The sequence below is a fragment of the Candida metapsilosis genome (assembly GCF_017655625.1).
Source record: "Candida metapsilosis strain BP57 chromosome Unknown scaffold3, whole genome shotgun sequence".
Lineage (NCBI taxonomy): Eukaryota > Fungi > Ascomycota > Pichiomycetes > Serinales > Debaryomycetaceae > Lodderomyces > Lodderomyces metapsilosis.
The window spans coordinates 1,334,034-1,356,201 of record NW_027138161.1 but is presented as its reverse complement, the minus strand read 5'-3'; the positions used below and the strand labels follow the sequence as shown (position 1 = coordinate 1,356,201).

At 39.0% G+C, this 22,168-nt stretch overlaps 10 protein-coding genes across 10 annotated transcripts; 4 read left to right on the top strand and 6 right to left on the bottom strand. All coding sequences in view use genetic code 12, as the record gives it.

The window, feature by feature from the left end:
- Positions 1-413: 413 nt before the first annotated feature.
- On the top strand, positions 414-5,324 carry CYR1 (adenylate cyclase; the record flags this gene model as incomplete). The annotated part of the gene is made up of 1 exon (XM_067692341.1): positions 414-5,324. The coding sequence occupies one exon, from the start codon at positions 414-416 to the stop codon at positions 5,322-5,324; it is 4,911 nt and encodes a 1,636-aa protein (XP_067548730.1).
- A 9-nt stretch (positions 5,325-5,333) lies between these two features.
- I9W82_003381 (enoyl-CoA hydratase) lies at positions 5,334-5,948 on the bottom strand (the record flags this gene model as incomplete). Its single annotated transcript, XM_067692340.1, has 1 exon — positions 5,334-5,948. One exon carries the CDS (start codon positions 5,946-5,948, stop codon positions 5,334-5,336), a length of 615 nt encoding a protein of 204 aa, XP_067548729.1.
- A 63-nt stretch (positions 5,949-6,011) lies between these two features.
- On the bottom strand, positions 6,012-6,635 carry I9W82_003380 (uncharacterized protein; the record flags this gene model as incomplete). Its single annotated transcript, XM_067692339.1, has 1 exon — positions 6,012-6,635. One exon carries the CDS (start codon positions 6,633-6,635, stop codon positions 6,012-6,014), a length of 624 nt encoding a protein of 207 aa, XP_067548728.1.
- A 92-nt stretch (positions 6,636-6,727) lies between these two features.
- I9W82_003379 (uncharacterized protein) lies at positions 6,728-7,258 on the bottom strand (the record flags this gene model as incomplete). The annotated part of the gene is made up of 1 exon (XM_067692337.1): positions 6,728-7,258. The coding sequence occupies one exon, from the start codon at positions 7,256-7,258 to the stop codon at positions 6,728-6,730; it is 531 nt and encodes a 176-aa protein (XP_067548727.1).
- A 1,065-nt stretch (positions 7,259-8,323) lies between these two features.
- Positions 8,324-9,240, bottom strand: I9W82_003378 (uncharacterized protein; the record flags this gene model as incomplete). Its single annotated transcript, XM_067692336.1, has 2 exons — positions 8,324-8,791; positions 9,220-9,240. 2 exons carry the CDS (start codon positions 9,238-9,240, stop codon positions 8,324-8,326), a joined length of 489 nt encoding a protein of 162 aa, XP_067548726.1.
- A 112-nt stretch (positions 9,241-9,352) lies between these two features.
- DUG3 (glutamine amidotransferase subunit) lies at positions 9,353-10,315 on the top strand (the record flags this gene model as incomplete). The annotated part of the gene is made up of 1 exon (XM_067692335.1): positions 9,353-10,315. One exon carries the CDS (start codon positions 9,353-9,355, stop codon positions 10,313-10,315), a length of 963 nt encoding a protein of 320 aa, XP_067548725.1.
- A 119-nt stretch (positions 10,316-10,434) lies between these two features.
- Positions 10,435-13,122, bottom strand: I9W82_003376 (uncharacterized protein; the record flags this gene model as incomplete). The annotated part of the gene is made up of 1 exon (XM_067692334.1): positions 10,435-13,122. The coding sequence occupies one exon, from the start codon at positions 13,120-13,122 to the stop codon at positions 10,435-10,437; it is 2,688 nt and encodes an 895-aa protein (XP_067548724.1).
- Positions 13,123-13,885: 763 nt separating this feature from the next.
- I9W82_003375 (mitochondrial 54S ribosomal protein bL21m) lies at positions 13,886-14,395 on the top strand (the record flags this gene model as incomplete). Its single annotated transcript, XM_067692333.1, has 1 exon — positions 13,886-14,395. One exon carries the CDS (start codon positions 13,886-13,888, stop codon positions 14,393-14,395), a length of 510 nt encoding a protein of 169 aa, XP_067548723.1.
- Positions 14,396-14,431: 36 nt separating this feature from the next.
- On the bottom strand, positions 14,432-18,529 carry BCK1 (mitogen-activated protein kinase kinase kinase; the record flags this gene model as incomplete). Its single annotated transcript, XM_067692332.1, has 1 exon — positions 14,432-18,529. The coding sequence occupies one exon, from the start codon at positions 18,527-18,529 to the stop codon at positions 14,432-14,434; it is 4,098 nt and encodes a 1,365-aa protein (XP_067548722.1).
- Positions 18,530-18,693: 164 nt separating this feature from the next.
- Positions 18,694-22,158, top strand: SFI1 (Sfi1p; the record flags this gene model as incomplete). The annotated part of the gene is made up of 1 exon (XM_067692331.1): positions 18,694-22,158. One exon carries the CDS (start codon positions 18,694-18,696, stop codon positions 22,156-22,158), a length of 3,465 nt encoding a protein of 1,154 aa, XP_067548721.1.
- Between the last annotated feature and the right edge of the window lie 10 nt (positions 22,159-22,168).

Here is a 22,168-nt window from a genome sequence, read left to right as displayed (position 1 = left end):
TTTTTTTTATTGTTTCAACAATAACAATGGAAACAGCACCTTCTAGAGACTTACAACTCAAGGCGTCGTCGTCAACGTCAACAACCTTCCAGATGGAATACACCAAAAGCTTCATAAACCCAGCGACTGCTTCTTCAAAGTAATGCACCCTCTAATGCAAAAAGATCCACGACACATGAAAAAAAGCACCTCCGCATGTTAGAGACCACCTATTAAACTTAAACTAAACCATCGCAATTGCATCTATTCACTTCAATAGCTCTATTCACGTGGCTCTATTCTCTTCCTTCATTTTTTAGTGTCGCATTTCTCCCTCTCACGACACTGACATCTCTTTTCTCGAAAAAAATTGTTTTTGTCGAAAATGAGCCATTTTATTTTTAGTTCTGTCTCCCCTCTTTTTCCATCCAACAATGACAAACCCCAACAATCTTGAAAACTATCGTGGTTTTCATGCCAATAGAAGACCAAATAACAACAATGTCCCTCCATTGCTTCATCCTATAAAACCAAAATTCAAGAAAAAGAGCAGTTCCTTGTTCAACAAGTTGATATATTCTAGAAAAGAGAGCGGGGGCGCCCCTGGGGATGAGGAAGAACAAGATGACGAAGACGACCCTAAGAAGGATATAGTATCCTCATCAGATGCATCGGTGTCTCCAACCCATTCTGGTAACTCTACACGTGCCAATTCTATTGTATCGGAGGAACAACTACTTAGCCCCGAAGCTCAACCAAAACGCAAAAGTAACTCCTCTGCATCTTCAAGTCACTCAAAACACAAGTTTAGACTTCCATCATTGTCTTTGGATTACCACCCACATCATGTTTCAACAGTGCTGCCAAACCTGTTGCTGCATTCAGATCACCCAGTGACTCCATTGAAGCAGAAACACGATATTTATTCCACACCATCACCTTCAGATGTGTCTCAAAGGGATACATCTGTATCTTCACTACACTCTTTAGCCCATGGGGATAATATGATGTCGTTGGATCTAAATTTGGATGAAATGAGAGACATTGTAAAGACTGATGAAACTACAGCACCTAAACAAAATTGGAAGGCACCAGATAGTTGGGATGTGAAAGCCTCCAAGATTGAGGAAGTACCAGAGGAGTTTAATGAACCCGACTTTGTAGAGAAGCTGTTACCTGTGCTTTATGGAACTAGACAAGGATCACATGTAACGAAATCGATGGACCCACACCCTAGTCATATTATCCGAATATTCAAAGAAGACAATACATTTACCACTATTTTATGCCCATTAGAAACCACCACAACTGAACTTTTGGCTATAGTGCAGAAAAAGTTTTTTTTAGAATCAGCATCAAACTATCAATTATCAGTCCATATCGGAAACTGTGTAAAAGTGTTGGAAAGTTTTGAAAAACCAATCAAGATTCAAACAGGTTTACTTCTTTTAAGTGGATACACTGAGGATGACAATTTGAGAATTATTGGTAGAGGCGACATGTCGTTTGTGTGTAAATTTGTTGTGGAAAATATATTTCTAAGAAGTTTAACCCATGAAGAGGAAGCATTATTGTCGAAAAATTACGTTGACGTTAACATATCCTCCTTGAATCTTAAAAATATTCCCATTATATTCCACCAACACACTTATGAAATTGAAAAATTGAATGTTTCTGAAAACCCATCCATTTACATACCATTAGACTTTATTCAATCATGTACCAATTTAACCAATGTCAACTTTTCCCGTAATGGAGCGTCGAAATTCCCCACCAATCTTCTTGAAGCTACTGGACTCACCCATTTGAATCTTGAAATGAACTTTTTAGATGATTTGCCAACAAAAATCAATAGTCTTGACAATTTGACCCACTTGAAACTCAACTCCAACCAGTTGTCTCTGCTTCCGAAATCCTTTGGCGAGCTTAAAAACTTGGTTTATCTCAACTTGTCATCAAATTATTTCAACAGCTACCCAGAACCAATCAATGAGTTGGAAAAATTGATTGAATTGGATCTATCATACAATGATCTTTCATATTTACCAGAATCAATGGTTAATCTAAAAAGCTTGCAAAAGTTGAATCTATGCACAAACAAGTTGGCCAAGTCTCTTCCTGAATTTCTTGCTGGATTACAGTCACTTAAACGGTTAGACATTCGTTATAATGAAATCGCCAATGTCGATGTCCTAGGAGAATTACCAAATCTAGAAGTCTTGTATGCATCCAAAAATTCAATTTCAGCATTCTGCGATCGTATGGAGAACCTTCGACTTCTCCATTTTGATAAAAATCCAATCACCGAGTTGAAATTTATCAATCAGTTGCAAATGCTCAATATATTAGACTTGTCGAGAGCAAAAATTACCGCAATCCCCCCTGAATTTGTTGTCAAGATACCAAACATTGAAAAATTGGTGCTCGATAAAAACCATTTGGTTACACTCCCACAAGAATTGGGCCAATTGACAAGATTATCATACCTTTCCATTTACTCAAACAACTTGCAAGCAGTGCCATCGTCAATTGGAAACCTCGCCAGTTTACAATACTTGAACCTACACTCAAACAGTATCCAAACCTTGCCGGACGAGATTTGGAACATGAGATCATTGGCTGTATTGAATGTGGCAAGTAACAACTTAACCTCCTTTCCCAAACCACCATTTGCAATTGCCAAACGAATATCTTCATCAAATGATTTTGGAGAGTTGCCAGCTTCGGAATCGATCGCTGATGCCTTGACGGTGTTGACAATCTCCGACAATAGATTGAATGATGATTGCTTTGATGCCATTTCATTCTTAGTAGGCTTAAAGTCATTAAACATGTCCTACAATGACTTAATTGAGATTCCCGAAGGGTCAATATCTCGAATGAGACGCTTGAATGAGTTGTATTTGTCTGGTAACGACTTGACGACCCTTCCTGCCGATGATATAGAGCAACTAAAATCATTGAATCTTCTTTACATCAACAATAACAAGTTGGTCTCGCTTCCAGCAGAATTGAGCAAATTGACAAACTTGCAACATTTGGATGTCGGATCAAACCAGTTAAAGTATAATATATCCAACTGGCCCTACGATTGGAACTGGCACTGGAATAAAAACTTAAAGTATTTAAACTTTTCCGGAAATAAGCGGTTCGAAATCAAACAAAGTCATGTTAAGAACCCAGAAACTGGTGAAGATTTCGACAGTTTGCTAGTGTTGGACCAATTGAAAGTGTTGGGTTTGATTGATGTCACCTTGACAACAACTTCAGTCCCAGAGCAAGCGATTGACAAGAGGATACGAACAACTGCATCTGAGTTGGACACCATTGGGTACGGTGTAAGTGATACCATGGGACAAAGAGACTATATATCCAATCGAGACCTATTTATTCAAAAGTTTAGAGGTAATGAAGATGAGGTGCTTATTTGCTCATTTGATGGTAAACGTGGTGCCCCAAATCAGGGTCATAGAATCTCACTAATTGCACGAAACTTGATTACAAAGAATGTCACTGACGAGTTGGCCAAGATCAATAACGATCCAGAAAAGGTTTACATTGCCCTTAGACGAGCATTCCTCTCCTTCAACAAAGAAATCAATGGCATTCTCTTGGCCAAAAAGAGCCATACATTCACCCCTGGCCCACAATATACCAAAGAGCAAAGCGAGTTGAACTTGATTGACGATTCAAAAAGTGGTGCTTCTGCAACTGTCATCTACATTAAAAACAAGAAGCTCTACTGTGCAAACATTGGAGATATAGAAACCTTACTTTGTCAGAATAATGGAAATTTCCGTGTACTAACAACCGCTCACAAACCTACAAATCGTGAAGAATTTGAAAGAATTAGAGCTTCTGGTGGTTATGTTTCTGGAAGTGGAGATTTGGATGGAGACTTGCCTGTATCTCGAGGTGCTGGTTACTTCTCCTACCTACCACACACCCATTCCGGTCCTGATGTTAGTGAGTTGACATTAACCCCAGCAGATGACTTGTTGGTGATTGCCACAAAGGTTTTATGGGACTACATCTCCTATGAGTTGGCAGTAGACATTATCCGTCAAGAAAAGAATGATCCAATGATTGCAGCACAGAAATTGCGTGATTTTGCTATTTGCTATGGAGCATCCGATAAAATCACAGTAATTGTATTAACATTTGGAGAAAAAACCAAACTGAATGCCTTGTACAACAATCTTGGCCGTGAATCTGACTTCTTCAAAAGGAGAAGAGATAGACAAGTTGGCGGTGATTCAACCCTTCGAAGATTGGAAAGTGAAATTGAACCACCAGTTGGTGAATTGGCCTTGGTGTTTACTGATATCAAGAATTCGACTTTGCTCTGGGACTCATACCCAGCACCAATGAGATCAGCTATCAAGACACACAACTCAATCATGAGACGTCAATTGAGAATAGTTGGAGGTTATGAAGTTAAAACGGAAGGTGATGCATTTATGGTTGCTTTCCCTTCTCCTACATCGGCTTTGCTATGGTGTTTTAACGTGCAGCAGAACTTGTTAACTGCGGACTGGCCAACCGAGATTCTCGAAACTGATCAATGTTGTGAGGTTACAGATGGTGCTGGTAATGTCATTTATCGTGGATTGTCAGTCCGCATGGGTATCCACTGGGGCTCTCCTGTCTGTGAACCTGATGTTGTTACCGGAAGAATGGATTATTTCGGTCCCATGGTGAATCGAGCTTCTCGTATTAGTGCAATTGCCGATGGTGGGCAAATCGCTGTAAGCTCAAACTTTCTTGATGAAATGAGAGCATTGACCCTCATACACGATGACATAAAGAATAATACAAAGACAATTAGTGACGCTTACCAAGGAAATGATAATGCAGGTATGATCATTGAGAGAGAATTAACGGCAATTGAGGAGCTTGGATCAAACTATTACAAGATTGGAGAAAGGAAATTGAAAGGATTGGAAACTCCCGAATTGATAACCTTGGTGTACTCAAGCAGGCTTAAATTGAGGTATGAAATTTTCCAAAAGAGGTTGGATGCAGATGAGAAACATAGTACTAGGGTAATTGGCACTATACCTGTTGAATGCATCACCGCCATCAACAACATTTCCTTGAGATTAGAGAATCTTTTATCATACATGAATGGGGGCACTTACATCAAAGAAGGTTTCAAACAAAATCAAAGATTGGTTGATCCTAATATACAAGAGTTGTTGAATTCAGTAACAAGGATAGAAAACTCGGTAGCCACATTATACTTACGACAAATGATAAACCAAAACAATCCAATCGGCATGAGTCCATTGTCACAAGTATTAGAAGAATTAGCTGAAATCATGAAACGCGTACAGGGTACATAGATTTTTTTTTTAATTCTCCTTCACCTTCTTCTTTGGTCCAAGAACCTTCTTCCTCTGCTTAATCATGTACGTGTAAAGCATGTAAAACCCAGGAATATAAGTCACCAATATAGCCTTCAAAAACCAACCATAGTAGAAACCCGCTTCATCAAGGGACAAGATGATTTGATAGACTTCGCTGAATACTCCAGTTGGGTACAAGACGTAAAAAGTGGTGTAACGTAACCATGTTAACCAATCAGGAACTTCATTTCTTAAATGTTGAGCATAGTATGAGTATCTAATAATCTCAGTAATTGACCAACTCAAACACAATGTGATGTATGTCCAGTGGAAGTTTGCTGGTGAATCTGGCAAGTACTGGTGAATACCCCAAACAATCAACAATCTCGAAAACACTTGGGTCACAGTGGTAAACAAGGGTGACTTGACTAATCCAATTGCAGCATTGACAATTTCAACAACCGCCAACGATTGAATACCAGTGGTGATGAGGTTAGTCTTGGTGTATACAAATGGTTGTCCCAAGGTGAGAGATAGGAAGATGGTGTTGAAGAATACAACAGACCATAATGACGCTGAGATGGAGTTGTATGCAACTAAGTATCCACTGGGTTGTGCCATTGCTAAAGAGAACTGCTACAGTTTGAACCTCGGGATAAAAATTTTCTGTTGGCTTTTACTTTTCTACTTTTGCTTCTCTCTATTCAACACCTTTTTCCTTTGCTTGATCATGTAACTGTACAAGTACAAGAACCCAGGGATATACAAAGGCATAGCGTACTTTAAGAAAGCGGAGTACCCTGGCAATCTTGTTGCAATCACTTCGTAGGAATTGTATACTGTAGCACTTTCACAAACAAGTCCCAATGGATACAAGACAAAGAATGCTGAATACCGCAACCACAATACCGAATAAGGAACTGGAAACTTACCCAATTTGAGAACGTAAAACCCATATCTGATAATCTCTGTAACAGACCACGCCAATGTTAACCCCGCAAATGTGATAATGTTGTAGTTGGCTGGGGATTCAGGAATAACATAACAAATTCCAACTAAGATTATCAACCTTGCAAATGATTGAAGAAGCAATGTGGGAATAGGTGTAGGCACCAAGCCAAGAACCGAGTGGAGAAACTCAAATGACGAATTGAATAATTGAGTTGCAATTAGAAACTTGTGGGGAGTGTCATCACCAGGAGCAAACAGGTAATACCCATTGGAGATATCAATCGAGCAGCGGTATAAGATATACGCCCAGAGTGACGCAGATGCTCCATTGTAGAGGAGTAGATACAGTTTTGCCATGCCTTTGGGAAGAAAGAGTATGTTCAGCGCGTGAAAGTTTGCAGTTTTCATCTTTTTTGCTTGTGAAAAATATCTAAACTACACAAACTGGTCTACTCTTGATCAACATATTTTGCCAACAATGCCTTCAAAGTCTCTTGATCACCAGCCAACACTTCCTGATCCCAATCGGCAATTAAAGGAGCTTTGAAAATCTGAGATGGACTAGTTTCCACCGAATGATCGTGTTCATTCTCCACCAACTTGTTAAACGTGTCGTAAATTTTTTGATACTCTGCTTGCGAAAATACCTTGTTAGACCAGTCTAATCCTTTCACAGTCACTTTCTTACCATGCGAGTCAAGCAAATCAGTCAGTCTATCATTCAAGAAGGGGAAAGCATCATGTAATGTCTTTTTAGCTTGTTCATTCTTGAGAAACTTGCTGACAAAGGTTTGATATTGTTCATAAGTAGGCATCTTGTTCAGTTCCAAGTCAACTTGGAAATCATATTTTGGCTTGGATGGTAAGGAGTCATAAGTCTTGTTTAAAATTTTAGACAATTCGGCTGACAATGGGATCTTACTGTTGTGGAAGATAGTGATGGTTGCTGGTGAATTTTGTAATGATCTGAAGAGCGACATATCTGGCGGGGTAGGGGAGATTGAGGAAAGATGCTAAGCTGCTGAGGTGAATTGAGGGTATTATATAGTGTTGATGTGGGAAAGTGAAATTCAATTGTACTTGTATTAAGCACAGTGGGTTGTGTTGAATGGAATTGAATGGAAGAAATTCAAGTGGAGGACGGAAGGTGGTTTTTGTGTCATCGCTTTCGGAAATTAGCAATCTTATCACGCGGGTAATAAGTGTGAGCTACCAATCGATTTCCATCTTTCGTATATGCATTTGTACTTATTCTGATACGAACGTTTACAGGATCTACAGTTTAACATTGCTATTTCATTTCAAGGAGACTTAATTCAAAGGTTATATAAACCATCCAATATCCCTCTCTACTTTTTATTTATTGCATATTACTTTTATCTGCTCAATTCTCTTTAAGTTTTGGGTCACCTACCTTGTCACTGGCCGCTGGTGGTTGGGAATATATGATGAATGGTAGATATTGTTTGATGTCCTTTTTGATGCCGTTGTCAATATTCAAAAAATCCAAATATGAAGCAAGGTCCTTATAGTTTGGACGATTCAATGAACTCATATATGCAGCCATTTGTGCTGGTTGCGACAGGTATGGATTTGAATATTGATTTGAATTGGGGGGGAATGGTTGTGAAGGATAATATTGAGATTGTTGGTAGTTGGGGAAAAAGTTAGGTGGTGGTGGAAGAAATGGATTTTGGTGATTGTTGTTGGGTTGTTGAGGATTGGTTTGTTGAGTATTGTTATATTGCTGATGTTGGTTAGGTTGAGAGTTTTGATCAGTTTGTTGATTGTGATTTTGTTGTTGATTTGGGTTGGGTTTTTGATTTTGATTAGGCTGAGGATTTTGATTTTGGTTGGGTTGGGATTTTTGGTTTGATCATTAATTTTGGGTTGTTGGTGGAATTGGATTTGGTGATTGGTTTTGGGATGGTGTTTGTGTTTGATTGTGATTGTTGTTGTTGAAAAGGATAGTGTTGATTCATATTTGGTTGATAATGATTGAATTGGTTTGGTGGAAATGTTGGTGGAGGAGGGATTGGTGCTGGTTAAGGGAATTGATAATTTGGGTAAATTGAGGTTGGGGGTGGTTGGTTATTATTGGTTGAGTGTCTTTGAGGTGTTGTGTTAGATTGAGCAGGTTGATATAACTGTGGAGAAAGACTTTGTTGTTGAATTTGTTGATAATTTGCTTTAGGAGGTGGTAAATTGTCAAGTTTATGGTTCAATAGATCATATTTTAAATCCATTGATGTTAAAGAGTTTGACAATTCTGCTAATGTTGCATTTACATTTAAAAATTGCCTTGCTAGATCTTGCTGGGTTTTGCCCAATGAATCGGCGGTGGACGTTTGTAACTTTTCATCATTCAACAATTGTTTTGCCAAATTGTCAGTTTCTTCCTTGATTTTGTTTGATTGAGCTGTTTGCAACTTTATATTTTCATCCAATTTTGTTGCTGTTACTAATCCTTGTGCATGCTCTTTGTTTTGATCAATTTTGATACTTGTAGTACCCTTTGGGATTCAAACTTGTCTTGTTGTTGTTGATGTCTAATTTGTTGAGTTTCAGAATTGTAAGTTATTATTAATATACAGAGATCAAATAACAATGCAAATCCAAAGAAGATTGGATAGCTCAATTTGTAGAGAGCTAGACAAATTTGGATCTGGAAGCAATGCTATGCACATTACTTTAGGTGGTCGAGAATTCTCTCTCATTTTGCATCAATTTTGGCGCAAAAATATACAAGCTACAGACAAATGTTACTTAAGCTGACCTAAGCGACATCGTCCTCACAATAGCTACGTGTACCTTCTCCGTACTCTCCTTTGCTCTTACATCTTCACTTGAGCTGAGTATTTTATCTTGCGCCAGAATTAGTCTCCTATCAAGACAAATTCACACCACACACAAAAAAAAAAAAAAAAGCACCATTAGTCACAGTCACCACACCCCAAATCATGTGCAGATTTATGATATTCAAAGGAAGAGAGCTGATGGTCTTATCCGACCTCCTAACCAAACCAGCTCACTCAATAATCAACCAATCATTTGACTCCAGACTACGATTAGACATGCGTAACCCAATCAATGGTGATGGGTTTGGCGTTGGATACTACACGGAACACAATGAACCATGCATCTTTAGAGCTATTACACCAGCTTGGAATAATGTCAACTTGAACAACTTGTCTCAATGTACTGAATCAGAGTTGGTCTTTGCCCATGTTAGAGCATCAACACAGGGAGTATTGTCGGAAACCAATTGCCATCCTTTTAGTTATGGTAAGTTGATGTTTATGCATAACGGAGGGATCTCGTGTTTCCACTTGATAAAAAAGAAGCTTATAAATCATTTGGACGATAAGTATTTCCTTTTCATCCAAGGATCTACTGATTCTGAATGTTGTTTTGCGTTGTTTCTCGATACATTGGATAAAATGGGCTACGACCCACTGTCAAGAGATACAAAGTTTTCCCACACAATTTTGAAGAAAGCTATATTGAAAACTATCGAGTTGGTAAAAAATTGGCAAACAGAAGTAACGTCAGAACCGTCATTGTTGAATTTCGCAGCTACTGATGGTGAATCCATTGTAGTTAGCAGATACATTACTTCAAAAACAGACGAGGCAGCATCGCTTCATTTCAGCACTGGATCAAAATTTTTCGAATACCAGCCAGGTTTATTCAAAATGGAGAGGTTGAACCGATCACAAGATGTCATTTTCGTTGCTAGTGAACCATTAACTTTTGAAAGAGGTGATTGGCTATGTGTCCCCACAAACACATTAATCACAATCACAAACAAAAACACTGTATTAATGCACCCTATAGAAGATGAGTTCTATAACGGTGGTGTTGGTGAAAGATCATCTGGATTCGCAATGAGTAAAGGCTTAATGGGAGGAGTACCGCCTTCGGACGAAGACCACAAGTTAGAAAATGGCGTCAACGGCGACGGCAGCAGCACGATACAACAAGTGCCACCACTAGAAAGAGAAGGAAGGGCTAATATAAAAGCAACAGTCCATTAAAGTATATAACAAGTTCGTAAAATAAAAAAAAAAGGAATAAAATCTATTTCAATGCATTATCATTTCATTTTTTTTTGTACATAAAATCAAATCGTCAGGGCATTACCCATCTGCCTCCCTTAATTCTTACTTGCAGATCGGGTCAATTTTGTAGCATCCGTCTCAAGCTCCTCCTCATCGGAGTCAGAATTAGAACTTGAATCTGAATCATCATCTTTGTCAAATTTAGAATGCTGGGAATTCTTCAATTCACCCATATTGTCATACAATGGATTGGATTTTTTGTACGACATTCCATCGTCATTAGGATCTATATAGTCATCAGCGTCATTTTCATTTGTAGTGTGTTTATCATCCTCATCATCTTCTTCACTTGAACTCTCCTCACGCTCTTGATTCGCATTGTTTGAGGTATTGGCAAGTTGTTGAGACATGTAATTTGAGAAATGATCATCTTCATCAGATTCTGACTCATCACTATCCAACAACTCCTTCTTGCTCTTGGATTTCTCATCACCTTCAACATGGGTTTCCTCTCTTTCCTCATCATCATGGAAAACCAAACCAGTCTTGACTTCCTCAATAATTTCACCCAACCCTTCCTCAAACGTTGTGTTATCCTCCTCATCCCTATCATCATCATCTTCATTGCCTCCCAAGATCGCATTATACTTTTCCCGAGTGTCATACAAGACATTACTAACATACTCATCCCACACATCACTCTCAATTTTCTCATTGATATAATCGCTCAATGTGTTGGATGGGAATAATTGTACAAATTTGACAACTTCTTCAGCAATCAATGTCAAATGTCCCATAAATCCCAACCTCAAACCATTATGACTTGTCTCATAATCAGTACATAGCCTCTGCCCTTCAATGATCTTGTTGGTAATATCAGCCAGGTGAAACAAATCAATTGCTAAAAACTTGTTGAATCCAATATCCATCGATCCGTTCAAAACTTGTTGCACAACATCAAACACAACATTGTGCAAAAAATTGTTCCAAGGAAAGCGGAAAAACATGGAGAGAATATTGGAGATGATTTGAGTATCAAACAATGCAATCTTAAGAAAGTCACCCACTACCGGGTTTGCCCTGATTTGCTCCTCAGTCAAGTTTGAGTTGGCATGAGGTTCATCTTCGTCCATGGTGTCATCTTGCTTGTTAAACTCATCAATGGTGTCTTCTTTAATCGAGTCTCCAGTTTCATCGGCAGCGTCATTTTTATCTTCTTTCCCATCATCTGGTAAAGTAATAGCTTCATTATACTTGAAACTAATAGGATCGTATTCCTTCATTTTGGCTCTCAATTCATCACGTTCCTTAACAACATCAAAACCTTTATTGTCATTCAACAATGCCATGTTGGAACAATGCAACAACTCAGCCACCAATTCACAAATTTTAAACCTCTCAAATCCCAATGGTTGGATCACACCAAACGGCGTTCTCAATTTGGAATCAGTGTGCTCTTTGATCAACAATTCGTTGAAATCCAGAATTCGTTCTCCAAATACTCTCAACAAATGGCCGAGATAAATTGGATCTCGCCCAGTTGGAGGATGGCTTTCCAATGTGATATACAACACCGGCAAAATGTCGTAATCAGAATTATTCTTTCTAATGATTTCAATAATGATCCCAACACCATTTGCCAATGCATATCCACCTTTTAGCATAATCTCACACAATCTCGTCATTTGCTCCTTCGAAACAAGCTCCCTTGTAAGTTCATTTGGTCCTATGGTTGAGTTATCAGCAGTCGAGTTTGCCGATATCGTTATCAATGCTTTGAGGAAATCTGCCGCTGAGCTTTGCTCAATCAATAGCAACTCATGATTAGTAATTTCATCTTCTTTTGCATCATCCTTCTCTAGTGTATCTGGCACATCCAATGCATTTATCAAATGGGTAATTAGATCTTGATTTTGTAAAAATTCAATTATACCAGTCGAGTTGTCAGGTTTGTCAGTGGATATCAATTTTAGCAAAAAATCCATCAATGGAGGATTAGATAAGTGGTTGATGAATTTTTCCACCAAATTTGGTTGATTGTCTATAAGATAGGTGATCATCTCATCACACTTCATATCAAGTAAATGTTCCATAATTTTCATAAAATGAGTAGATACATGAATATCAAGGGCATCTTTGGAATCCAATACACTCCACAACTTATTAAGGTTTTCAGTGGACTCCATAACAGTGTCTGTTAGAGACCAAACATCTGCACTGAGTACTTCTGATGCCAATGTAGCCCTTCGTCTAAACCTCTCTTCGGGCAGTTCATCCTCTTCCTCGTCATCATCATCATCATCATCATCTTCATCTGCCTCCTCATCTTGGTCGTCTTCCAGATCACCCGAGTCTTGTTTTGGGGATGTCTTTTGATCCTTTTTATCACTGGTGTCTTCGCTGGCGCCGCTAGTGTTTTTATCAGTACTCTCTTTGTCCTTATCCGATGCTTTGCCATCATTCAGTGCAGTAGCTGTCTCCGCCTTCTTTTCCTCTGCTTCCCCCTCTGAGTCATTTGATATAACAATATCAACCAACATACTCAAAACATTTTCATCTCTTAAAAACTCCAACAACATAGGATTATTCGATAAAAGCTCCTGTAGTAAGTCATTTTCATCCAAAAGCTTCACAAGTACGTCACGCTGTTCCTCTTCTACCTTGTTTGTATCCACAGACAGCGAATCAGTTTGATCTTGGTTCAGGTTATAATTTTCAAGTAGGGTTGTGATATTAGATAGGGAAGTAAACCCATTACTAAACTTCCAAAACGACCCAGACATATCAAATGTAATTCAATTAAAGTAACCTTAGTAATCGGTGGTTTAGATGTTGTTCAAATATGCAAAAATGTATGGAGATTGCTTTCAATGCTTTGCAAGAAAAAAGGGCGTTTATATACAAAAAAATTATGATGTGATCTCAATATGAAGCCAATTGATGAACCATTAACGAGTGTATGCTATTGCAAGATGGGGATTTTGATTTGCCGTTGGCTTTCAAAAAAAGGTATCAACAAAATGGTTTTACTTTTGCAAATGACTTTAAGCAAAAAGGCGTGAATATGTAAAGTATGGTTTGTTCCTCCTTCCTTTTAGGTTATGATTGGAGAATGATATTACTTGAATAGGTGTATTGCTTTGATAAACTCTAAAGAGTATTCAATAGTAGTAATCTGCTCTTGATTGAATTTGCGACTTGACCCTGTCCAATTTCCAACAAAAAAATTTTTTTTTCTTCTTCTTCAAATTTAGTTACCATACACTACTACTGCAACTACTATACTCCACTCTTTACATTTAAAACATATAAATACTCTTATTTTAAAGGTCTTACTAGCTTCAACACATAGCCATAAGTCTCAAATACCAAAAGTTTAACCTATAATTACCTCTATACGCAAAATACAACTACTCTTTATACCTTTGTATTTCCGGTAGCGCAACCAAAAAAAAAATTGCACCAAAAATTTTTCCGTTTTCCAATCATCAGTTGACGTTAGATATTTCATTTCTTCTAGTATACACCACTGGAGCGTCCTTTATCATGTCCCTTCTATTTAGTCGATACGCAAGACTCATACGACCAACATACTACAACCCCTTTGCTAGGTTTCAAAGTACAGTCGCTGCTGCAACATCCAATGTCACCCCATTGACCAATAAGCTCCCCAATGACTTTTACAACAACATATCAGCCCTTAAACTATCATCCAACGGATCTAAAGACTTGTATGCAATTATGCGATTATACAACATGCCTTACTTGGTCACCAAGGGCGACAAGATTTACTTGCCATACAAGATGAAGAATGTCAAAGTTGGTGATACCTTAAACTTGAATGATGTGACTACATTGGGATCCACTACTCACACTTTAAACGTCAGCAGCGGCATCGACCCTTCCATCTACGAATTGCAAGCTAGTGTTGTTGAAATAACTAGAGAACCACTCTACCAAGTGGTGAAGAAGAAGCCAAGATGCAGAAGAACCAAGGCAACAAATGTCGAACCATTTCAAACGGTATTGAGGATTAATGAGTTGAGATTAAAGTAGTCAGAAAAAAATTGTACATAGACAAAACACTCCTTTCTATAATGGATACACTTTACTATTAAACTTGATAAGTCGTCCCAACTCTGTTGATGCAAAATTAAACTCTCTGGTCGTGGTAACAAATGGATCATTCAATAACTCCTCCGCAGTAGGTCTTAATGCAGGATCAATAGCAAAACACCGGTTGATAAAGTTCTCCGCTTCTTTACTCACTAAATGAGCAATATCTTTAGGAATTGGTGGTGCCTTCTTTTCCTTTCCAGCTTTATAAATGACACTAATTGCCGCTTCATTAGACCACGGACGTTTCCCAGCAAACATTTCCAAAACAACACACCCTAATGACCATATGTCTACTTTGGCACTATATCCCTCCACCATATTATCAATAACCTCTGGTGCCATCCAAAATATAGTTCCCTTCATCGACATATTGGCATTACTGTAAATATCATTGTTTTTACGGGAAATTCCAAAATCAGATATTTTGCAAGTCCCATCAATATCCAACAACAAATTATCCGCTTTCAAATCTCGATGAATTATATTATTTGAATGAAGGTACTCCAATCCAAGTAAAACTTGTTTGGTTATTATTTGAATCAAAGTTTCATCAAATTTCCCATACGATCGAAGACACATGGCAATAGACCCACCAGCAACATACTCCAAAAATAAACTGTAGGTATTATTCTTTTTCTCATACCCAAGATACTGAACAATATGCTTATGGTCTAAGTCCTTCATTGTCTCCACCTCCTTATGTAATGCCATTATACCTTCAAGATCAAGCTTATTGCTCTGCACAACCTGCTTCACAGCCAACATTTCACCAGTAGTCACATTCAATCCTAAATAAACATCACCAAAAGACCCACGTCCAATCAATTCACCTTTAATCCAAGCAAATTCTTGATAACTACCATCCTTATTCTGAAACTTATTAACAACACCCTTTTCAATTTCACTACTAGTCACCTCAAACACTTTTTGTCCCCACATCTTGGTATTTGATCGAGTTAACTTCTTACTATTCTCTCTAGAGATATTGGCAAACGTAATCGGAGGAGATTGTTGCTTCCTCTTTAAAGCTTTTCGACGCGCTTCATTAGCAACGCCTCGAATAGTCTTCATTCTCCGGATTCGCACATTATTTGCTGCTGCCTGGTGGCCCTTTTGCTCAGGATTGACTGGGGATATATTGGCATTTGAAAAAGTTCTTGATATAGAAGGCTTCTTCTCCTTGATTGGTTGTTCAACCACTTCATCATCAATTATAGGCTTGTCGAGATTAGTATGAGGGAAATATTTTTCCAAATTGTCATAAAGTTCCTCAACCGGAGGCCGCACTGTCATTTGAAGCGTCTTTTGTCTCATTGGTTTGACAAAGAAATCAGTTTCGGAATCAGCATCAGATTTAGTTGAGTCAGCATCATCATTGGTTCCTGAATGGTTAGCAAACACATCCTTCCTATTCATTGGTTTCACAAAAAAATCGTCCTCACTATCGGCATCAGAATCTCTACTAGCAGTTGAGCTAGCAGGAGACTGCAAGGAATGAACATTGGGAGCTCCAAGATTATGATGACGAAATATTTGTGAACGTCTTTCTATTGGAGGCGGTGGTGCAGCTCTTCGCGCCTTTATTGAATCTGTCCTAAGATCACTTCTTTGACTACCATTCTTTTTCAACCTTGAATCCCGAGGATCATCTCTGAGTGTCATAACCGTGGTGGCTGAAATTGGCGAGCTCTTGTAATCAGACAATGACGATTCATATATATTTGCAATCAATTTTGGAGCCTTCTTTTCAAACGGCGATTTCCGTCTCTCATCAAAGTTTATCTCATTGGCACCTTTTCTAATAACTTTGAACGAGCTTCCTGAAGATTCAGGGGACACAGAAGAGTTTCTCAGACTAGCGAAACCAGAAGTGTCAATCTGAAGCAAAGGCGTCTTTTTCTTACTATTGGTTCGAAATGGGAATTTCAATGGGAAATTGTGAAGTGACTTTTGTCTCAATACATCAAAATTCCTACTCAACTCATTGGTGAACGATTCTGGTTCAGTTGGGGCATCTATCTTTATATCACGTGGAGAATCAGTCTTTGTATCACTAATTGAAATATCAGTCTGTGTCCCCCTCGATAAAGGTTTTGGATTTTCAGAAATCTTTGACAAATTCGCATGTTCTTTAAAGTTCCAATAATCAACATTGTGGTTATTGACATTTTGTAATAGGTATTGCGGAGTCGCTGGGTAAGTCCTATGTTCATCACTTGTTTCAAAAGACTTGGCATCTGATGAAACTGTTGAAACAGTTTTAATTGTTCCCTCTGGTGAGTCCAAATACTGCCTAATGACAAGCTTGACAATCGAGTCCCGTTGGAGCACTTTGAATATCAAGTCATCGGGTAAGGCGCCTCCCTCAGTCGCGTTAAAATCAGTCAAGTGTATGGTTATGGACCCTATATCCACCATACCCAAATGTAGAATCATTTTGTGTCTGAGCGAGGGAATATCATTCACCTCATCATTGTCTATTGAAAACGGAATAAATGATCTATTGTCACGACTGAGCAAAATCGTTTTCGTTGTTTCTTGCAGAAACTTTTGTGGCATGTACACATCATCCAAAGGCGACGGTACCTCCTCATATTTCTCAATGCGAAATGAAGGAACTGAGTTTGCCGAGTTTGCACTATCAATTGACGTCCTGCCATCGGACCTTGGTGGGTTCAAGGTCGGCGAAATATTGTCATACTCTTGCTGGTCCAACAGTTGGCTCGAATACGTCAGTATTGTACTATTTCTATTACTTGGCCGTCCTGTAGACGCCTTCACCATACCAACAGCTTTATCTCCTCCATATTTTCTAATTGTATTGAGAATTCTACCATTTTTCTTGAAGTCTAACTTGGAAAGCCTTTTATCGTCAAATATTTGACTCTTTCTCTTTGGGTCAGTCTCATTAGACCCACTTCTATTTCTTCGGAAAAACAGATGACTTGTGGGAGTTTGATCTTTGGATCTTGTGTCGATATACGACACCGGCCTAGGTATAGATGTGGCTGAATTTGTTGAAGACACAGAAGAATTGGACTTGTGTTTGGAAAACACTGGTGTCGATTTCCTATTTTCATTCTTGATACTCGCCTGTAAAGAGTTGTCCTTAGTCAGTGCTTCCTTTTCAGTTTCATATCGTAGTAGCTCAATAAACCTTTCAATGGAGTTGAGATTAGAATCTAGCTTCAAGTACTTTGAAAATTGTTTCCAAATCATTGAGTTTCTGTCGAAATTTTCCAACTCCAAAAACCGATTTCCTGATATTTCGTTGTTTTTAAAAGTGTCCTGCCACGAGCTGTTGAATTGGTGCTCCTTTAGCCAAGCAAGAACATTATCGATATCCCACCTTTTCGAAGGGTTTACCGAATGTGCCTGGGTATTCATTGCGTATCTAGCAAAACGCTTACTTTTGTTTTGTTGCTCATTTGAGGAGTGGTTCGACAAGGTGGACGTATCAGACCCCTGCCGTTTATGAGCCAGCGTCGAGCGACTATGGTCCAGCCCAATTCTTGTGTAGGAATCGCTGGAAACCTGCTTAATCAATTCCGGTGTCGCTGACCTCTTTTTCTCCATAGAAGTTTGACTGTAATTGTAGCTCCCTATGATGGACCCTATACCGTTGGATGTAAGACTATTTGTCATGGATTTCGATGGGGAGGAGGAGGAGGCACCATGTTTACCCGATTCAGCTTCTGGTGACTCCGGAACAGGACTTATGGTATTTAAGTCCAGAGTTGGGTAGGGTAGTGTAGTTGCTGGCCCGACTTGTGAAAAGTCTTGACTTATTGGAGTTTGAAATGATTGGCTTGCCCCTGAACTGTAACTAGAATCAAAACTGGTTCTCTCTGAGTTAGACTCCAGAGAATGGTACTGCTTCGAAGGAGGTTGATAGAATGATAGATCACCATATTTGTCGTAAATCACTGAATCTGAAACCATTCTTGGTTGCAGGTTTTGTTGCTGAGAGAAATCCTGGCGTGAGTTATACTGAGAATATTGAGCACCAGGGACTTTCACTCGTTGCGAGTCGTAACTGGCAGATCTTCTGTTGGCCATGCGGCTCCCCATATTAGGATCAGGTAAACTATGATACGGATGCACTGTAGAAGTCAACTGTTGAGTTGGAGAGAAGAGAGCAACAGCCTTCTGTTCTAAATTTAGGCACACAAAAAAAAAAAAAATAAATAAATAAATAAACAGAGCTTCTATACACATGAAAGTATCTCCCCAGAATGGAACACAAGGAGACGCTACATCGCGCTCTAAAGGAATTGAAACAGCTTGAAGACTACAAGATGGATGATTCAGCCGAATACGAAGCAAAGGTAAAGTCGGTGATCCACCACTTGAGAAACTTCTTGTCGCTTGATGGGGACAATCATGTATTGAGCTTGTGGACAAATATTGAAACAATTGGAGATTTCAGTGTTGCATACCATGGCACGCCTAGTTTGTCCGCTGTCAATGTTCCGAATGTTATGAACCACTTAAGATCGGGGAGTGTCGACAATAACTCTCTTCGAGGGATCCTTCAACTACTTTCAGATCCCGCCAATCCACTACGAATAAAGTCCGACTACCAACCTATAGCGAGAAGGCTAACAGAAATCTTGCATCATACGATTCAGATGAGGGACAGTGCAGAGCAGGCCCTTAAGGATTATGTATGCTCCTGTCTATTATATGATATGAACTTCTATAAGGATCTTGTAAATGAAGACGAGGACACTCAAATTTTAGCCGATATTATTGAGTCGCAAGACAATGATGATGATGGTGATTCCATATTTGGTACTACAAGATCCGTTGAAATATACCATCCGCTAGAACTTGGCTCAAATAGCTCTTCATTTTTGGCAATTTATCGTCTTCTTTTGCCAGTTTTGGTCTCACGTCCAGCATTAAGCATATGGAAAGTTTCTTGCTCAATAGTGGAAGTTTTCAAAAAACACCAACGCGTAAGATATTTCCAAAGTGGTGAAGAAGCTGACATTTCCACCCTTCTTCCAAATATGCACAGGCAATTGAACGAAAAATACATACTGGAATCAATAAGGAAACCCAATGAAGAGAGTGTGCCAATAGACCCAAAATCAGTACTACCCGGCCTTGTGCAAATTGTCACACAGCTAAAAGACTTCAGTAAGGATGTTAATCCCGACTTTCCAAGTCTATTCAAACATTATGTCGAGTTCATGCATCAAAACTTGTCTATAGCTACCAAAGAGGATTATGAGTTTATCGAGGAAATGCCACTAGTTGTTGAGTCTATACTTGAGTCGGAATCTCTAACTGACTTGAAGGGCGTGTTGGACAGATTTATCTTTCTACAGTCGCTACTACTGTGTGAAAGGCCCTCGATTTCAGTCACGCTACTCATGCGTGCTAGCTGCTTTGACTTTGAGAGACAAAGAGGCTTTGAAGAGTCTGTATTTCAGATCTGGAAAGGAAAATTGGAAAGAGTGGAGAGACTCGAGCGGCTATACTCTAAGTTGGATAAGAGACCACGTATTCTTTCAAAATGGAGATTAGCCAGAAAGAAGATCGAGTTAAGGGACCAAGCCACTACTTCACATTACGAGGAAAGACTACAATTGTTGCTGATTTGGAAATTGAAAGTTGCACTAAAGCAAGCAAAGGAGCTTGATCTGAAGGCTGGACTACTTGACTTAAAACGGGGATTCAAAAAATGGTTTAGCGCGTTTATGTTAGTGAGAGGACGCTGTATCGAAGTAGAGAAGCTTTACACAAAGAATCAACTTTTGAAATATATGAACACCTGGAAAGACAGAACCAAACACATTGAACAAGCGAAAATAGAATTTGAACAGAGATATAACGACTTTGTTGACGCAAGTCGAGTGTTACTTTTGCGGAGATACTTTTCCAAATGGCGAGACATTGTGAATGCTGAGTACAAAACACAATTGTTTTCCAAATTACACCAATTTAAAGAAATAAGGAACCATTTCGTGGTGGAAATTTTCTTTGGAAAGTGGCGGCAATCCACAGAGTTGGTGTTTAAATTGGAAAACTTTAAGCGTGACCAGAATTACCGAACCATACGTATTGTATTGAGTAACTGGCGATGTAAATTGCATCTCGATGAATGGGCACAGAAAACGATACATGACCACAATATCGCAAACAAAAAGGCAGTTTTCCAAAAATGGATGTTAAATGCAAGTCGGACATGGGAAGCTCGGTTGTTTCAACATGGGAATCTCGTTCAACGTTATTTCAAAAGATGGAAAACGAGAAGAAACGCCAATGCGTTTGTGGTCAAGGCGGAAGTGCGTACTGTAAGGAATGCTTTCCGAAATTGGCAACTTCAAGCACTAGCAACACGTAGTGAAGATTCAGCAAACAGAGAGTTGGTAGTATACACATACAAGCTTTGGAAGGATAAATTTGGTATCACTTCAGATCATGATACCGAAGCACTGGCGTTTAAAAATCATCTTTCGGCAAAATTTGCTATAGTGCACTGGAAAAACTCATTTTATTCCCTTCAAGCTAAAGAGATCCAAGCGGAGAGAATGATGAAAAGACGGCTTCTTACGCGATGGCAAACCCACTTCAACACTCGAAAGCAAGAGTTGGAAAATGTCAAGGTTATTGACAAGTACACTCAGAGATATTTCTTTTCAATTTGGAGGGACAAGTATGATGACGCAATCGAGGATAAGCTAGCGACACGTATACCACAATTTACAGACTACACAGACTCATTGATGAAGTCCAAGTATTTATCTGAGTGGAGGGAACAATACTTTTACCAGAAAGAATTACAGAATATTGAATTTTCATTCACTCCGGCTCTTCAGACATTTATCCTTCATTGGATCAAACGTCTTGATGAAGTTCGCGAATTGGATGAGAGAATTGTGGTTTATAATGATGGGGTAATGTACAGAACCCTTTCCCAATGGCGTTGGCGGTTTGAGCAGATTGATGCTATAAATGAACAAGGTGAGGACTATCTTGCGCAAAAGAATTTCGCTCTTTTAAGACAAAGCACACAAGATTGGATCTTCAAGTTCAACAAGGGTGTGAAAAGACATTACCAGTTGTTAGAGACTTTCCAAGAACGGTCAGATAAGCGCTTGGCAAATAATGTGATTCATTTGTGGCTACAAAAACACAAAGATAAGTTGGAAGAGGAAGAGCTTGCCAATGAAACTTATGTTAGCAACTCATCTCCATTAGCAAGCAGAGCTCACCAACAAAGACAACAGAGAGAGCAGTTTGCACCTACCCCACAGAGACGGTTCTCACCAAACAAAATGTCAACCCCGCGTTCGAAACTCCCTAGCCCTTCGAAGTTACAGGAAACATCTCAACGCATGAGAGATCAACAAGTTTCACAACTTCGGGAACGGTTCGGAAGGGCCAAGTTGTCACCACGTTACAAAGTCAGACCCATTTCGCCAGTGAAGCTCAATTATAATGTTGACTTATCGCCACCAAAAGACGAGAAATCATCAGACTTTGAAAATGAATTTCGCAGTCCAAACACTTCCAGCTCATCAAGTCCTACTGATACCCAATCCTATTCCTTGAATGACTCTTCAGTGATATCAACAGCCAAAAGAATGGGCCGTATCAAGCCAATTTCATTTCCTACAGGAGAGGAAAATGATGTTAAGCTTTCCCCGGCAAGCAAAGTGAAAAGAGAATCTAGAATTTTAATATAAAATTAGAGTT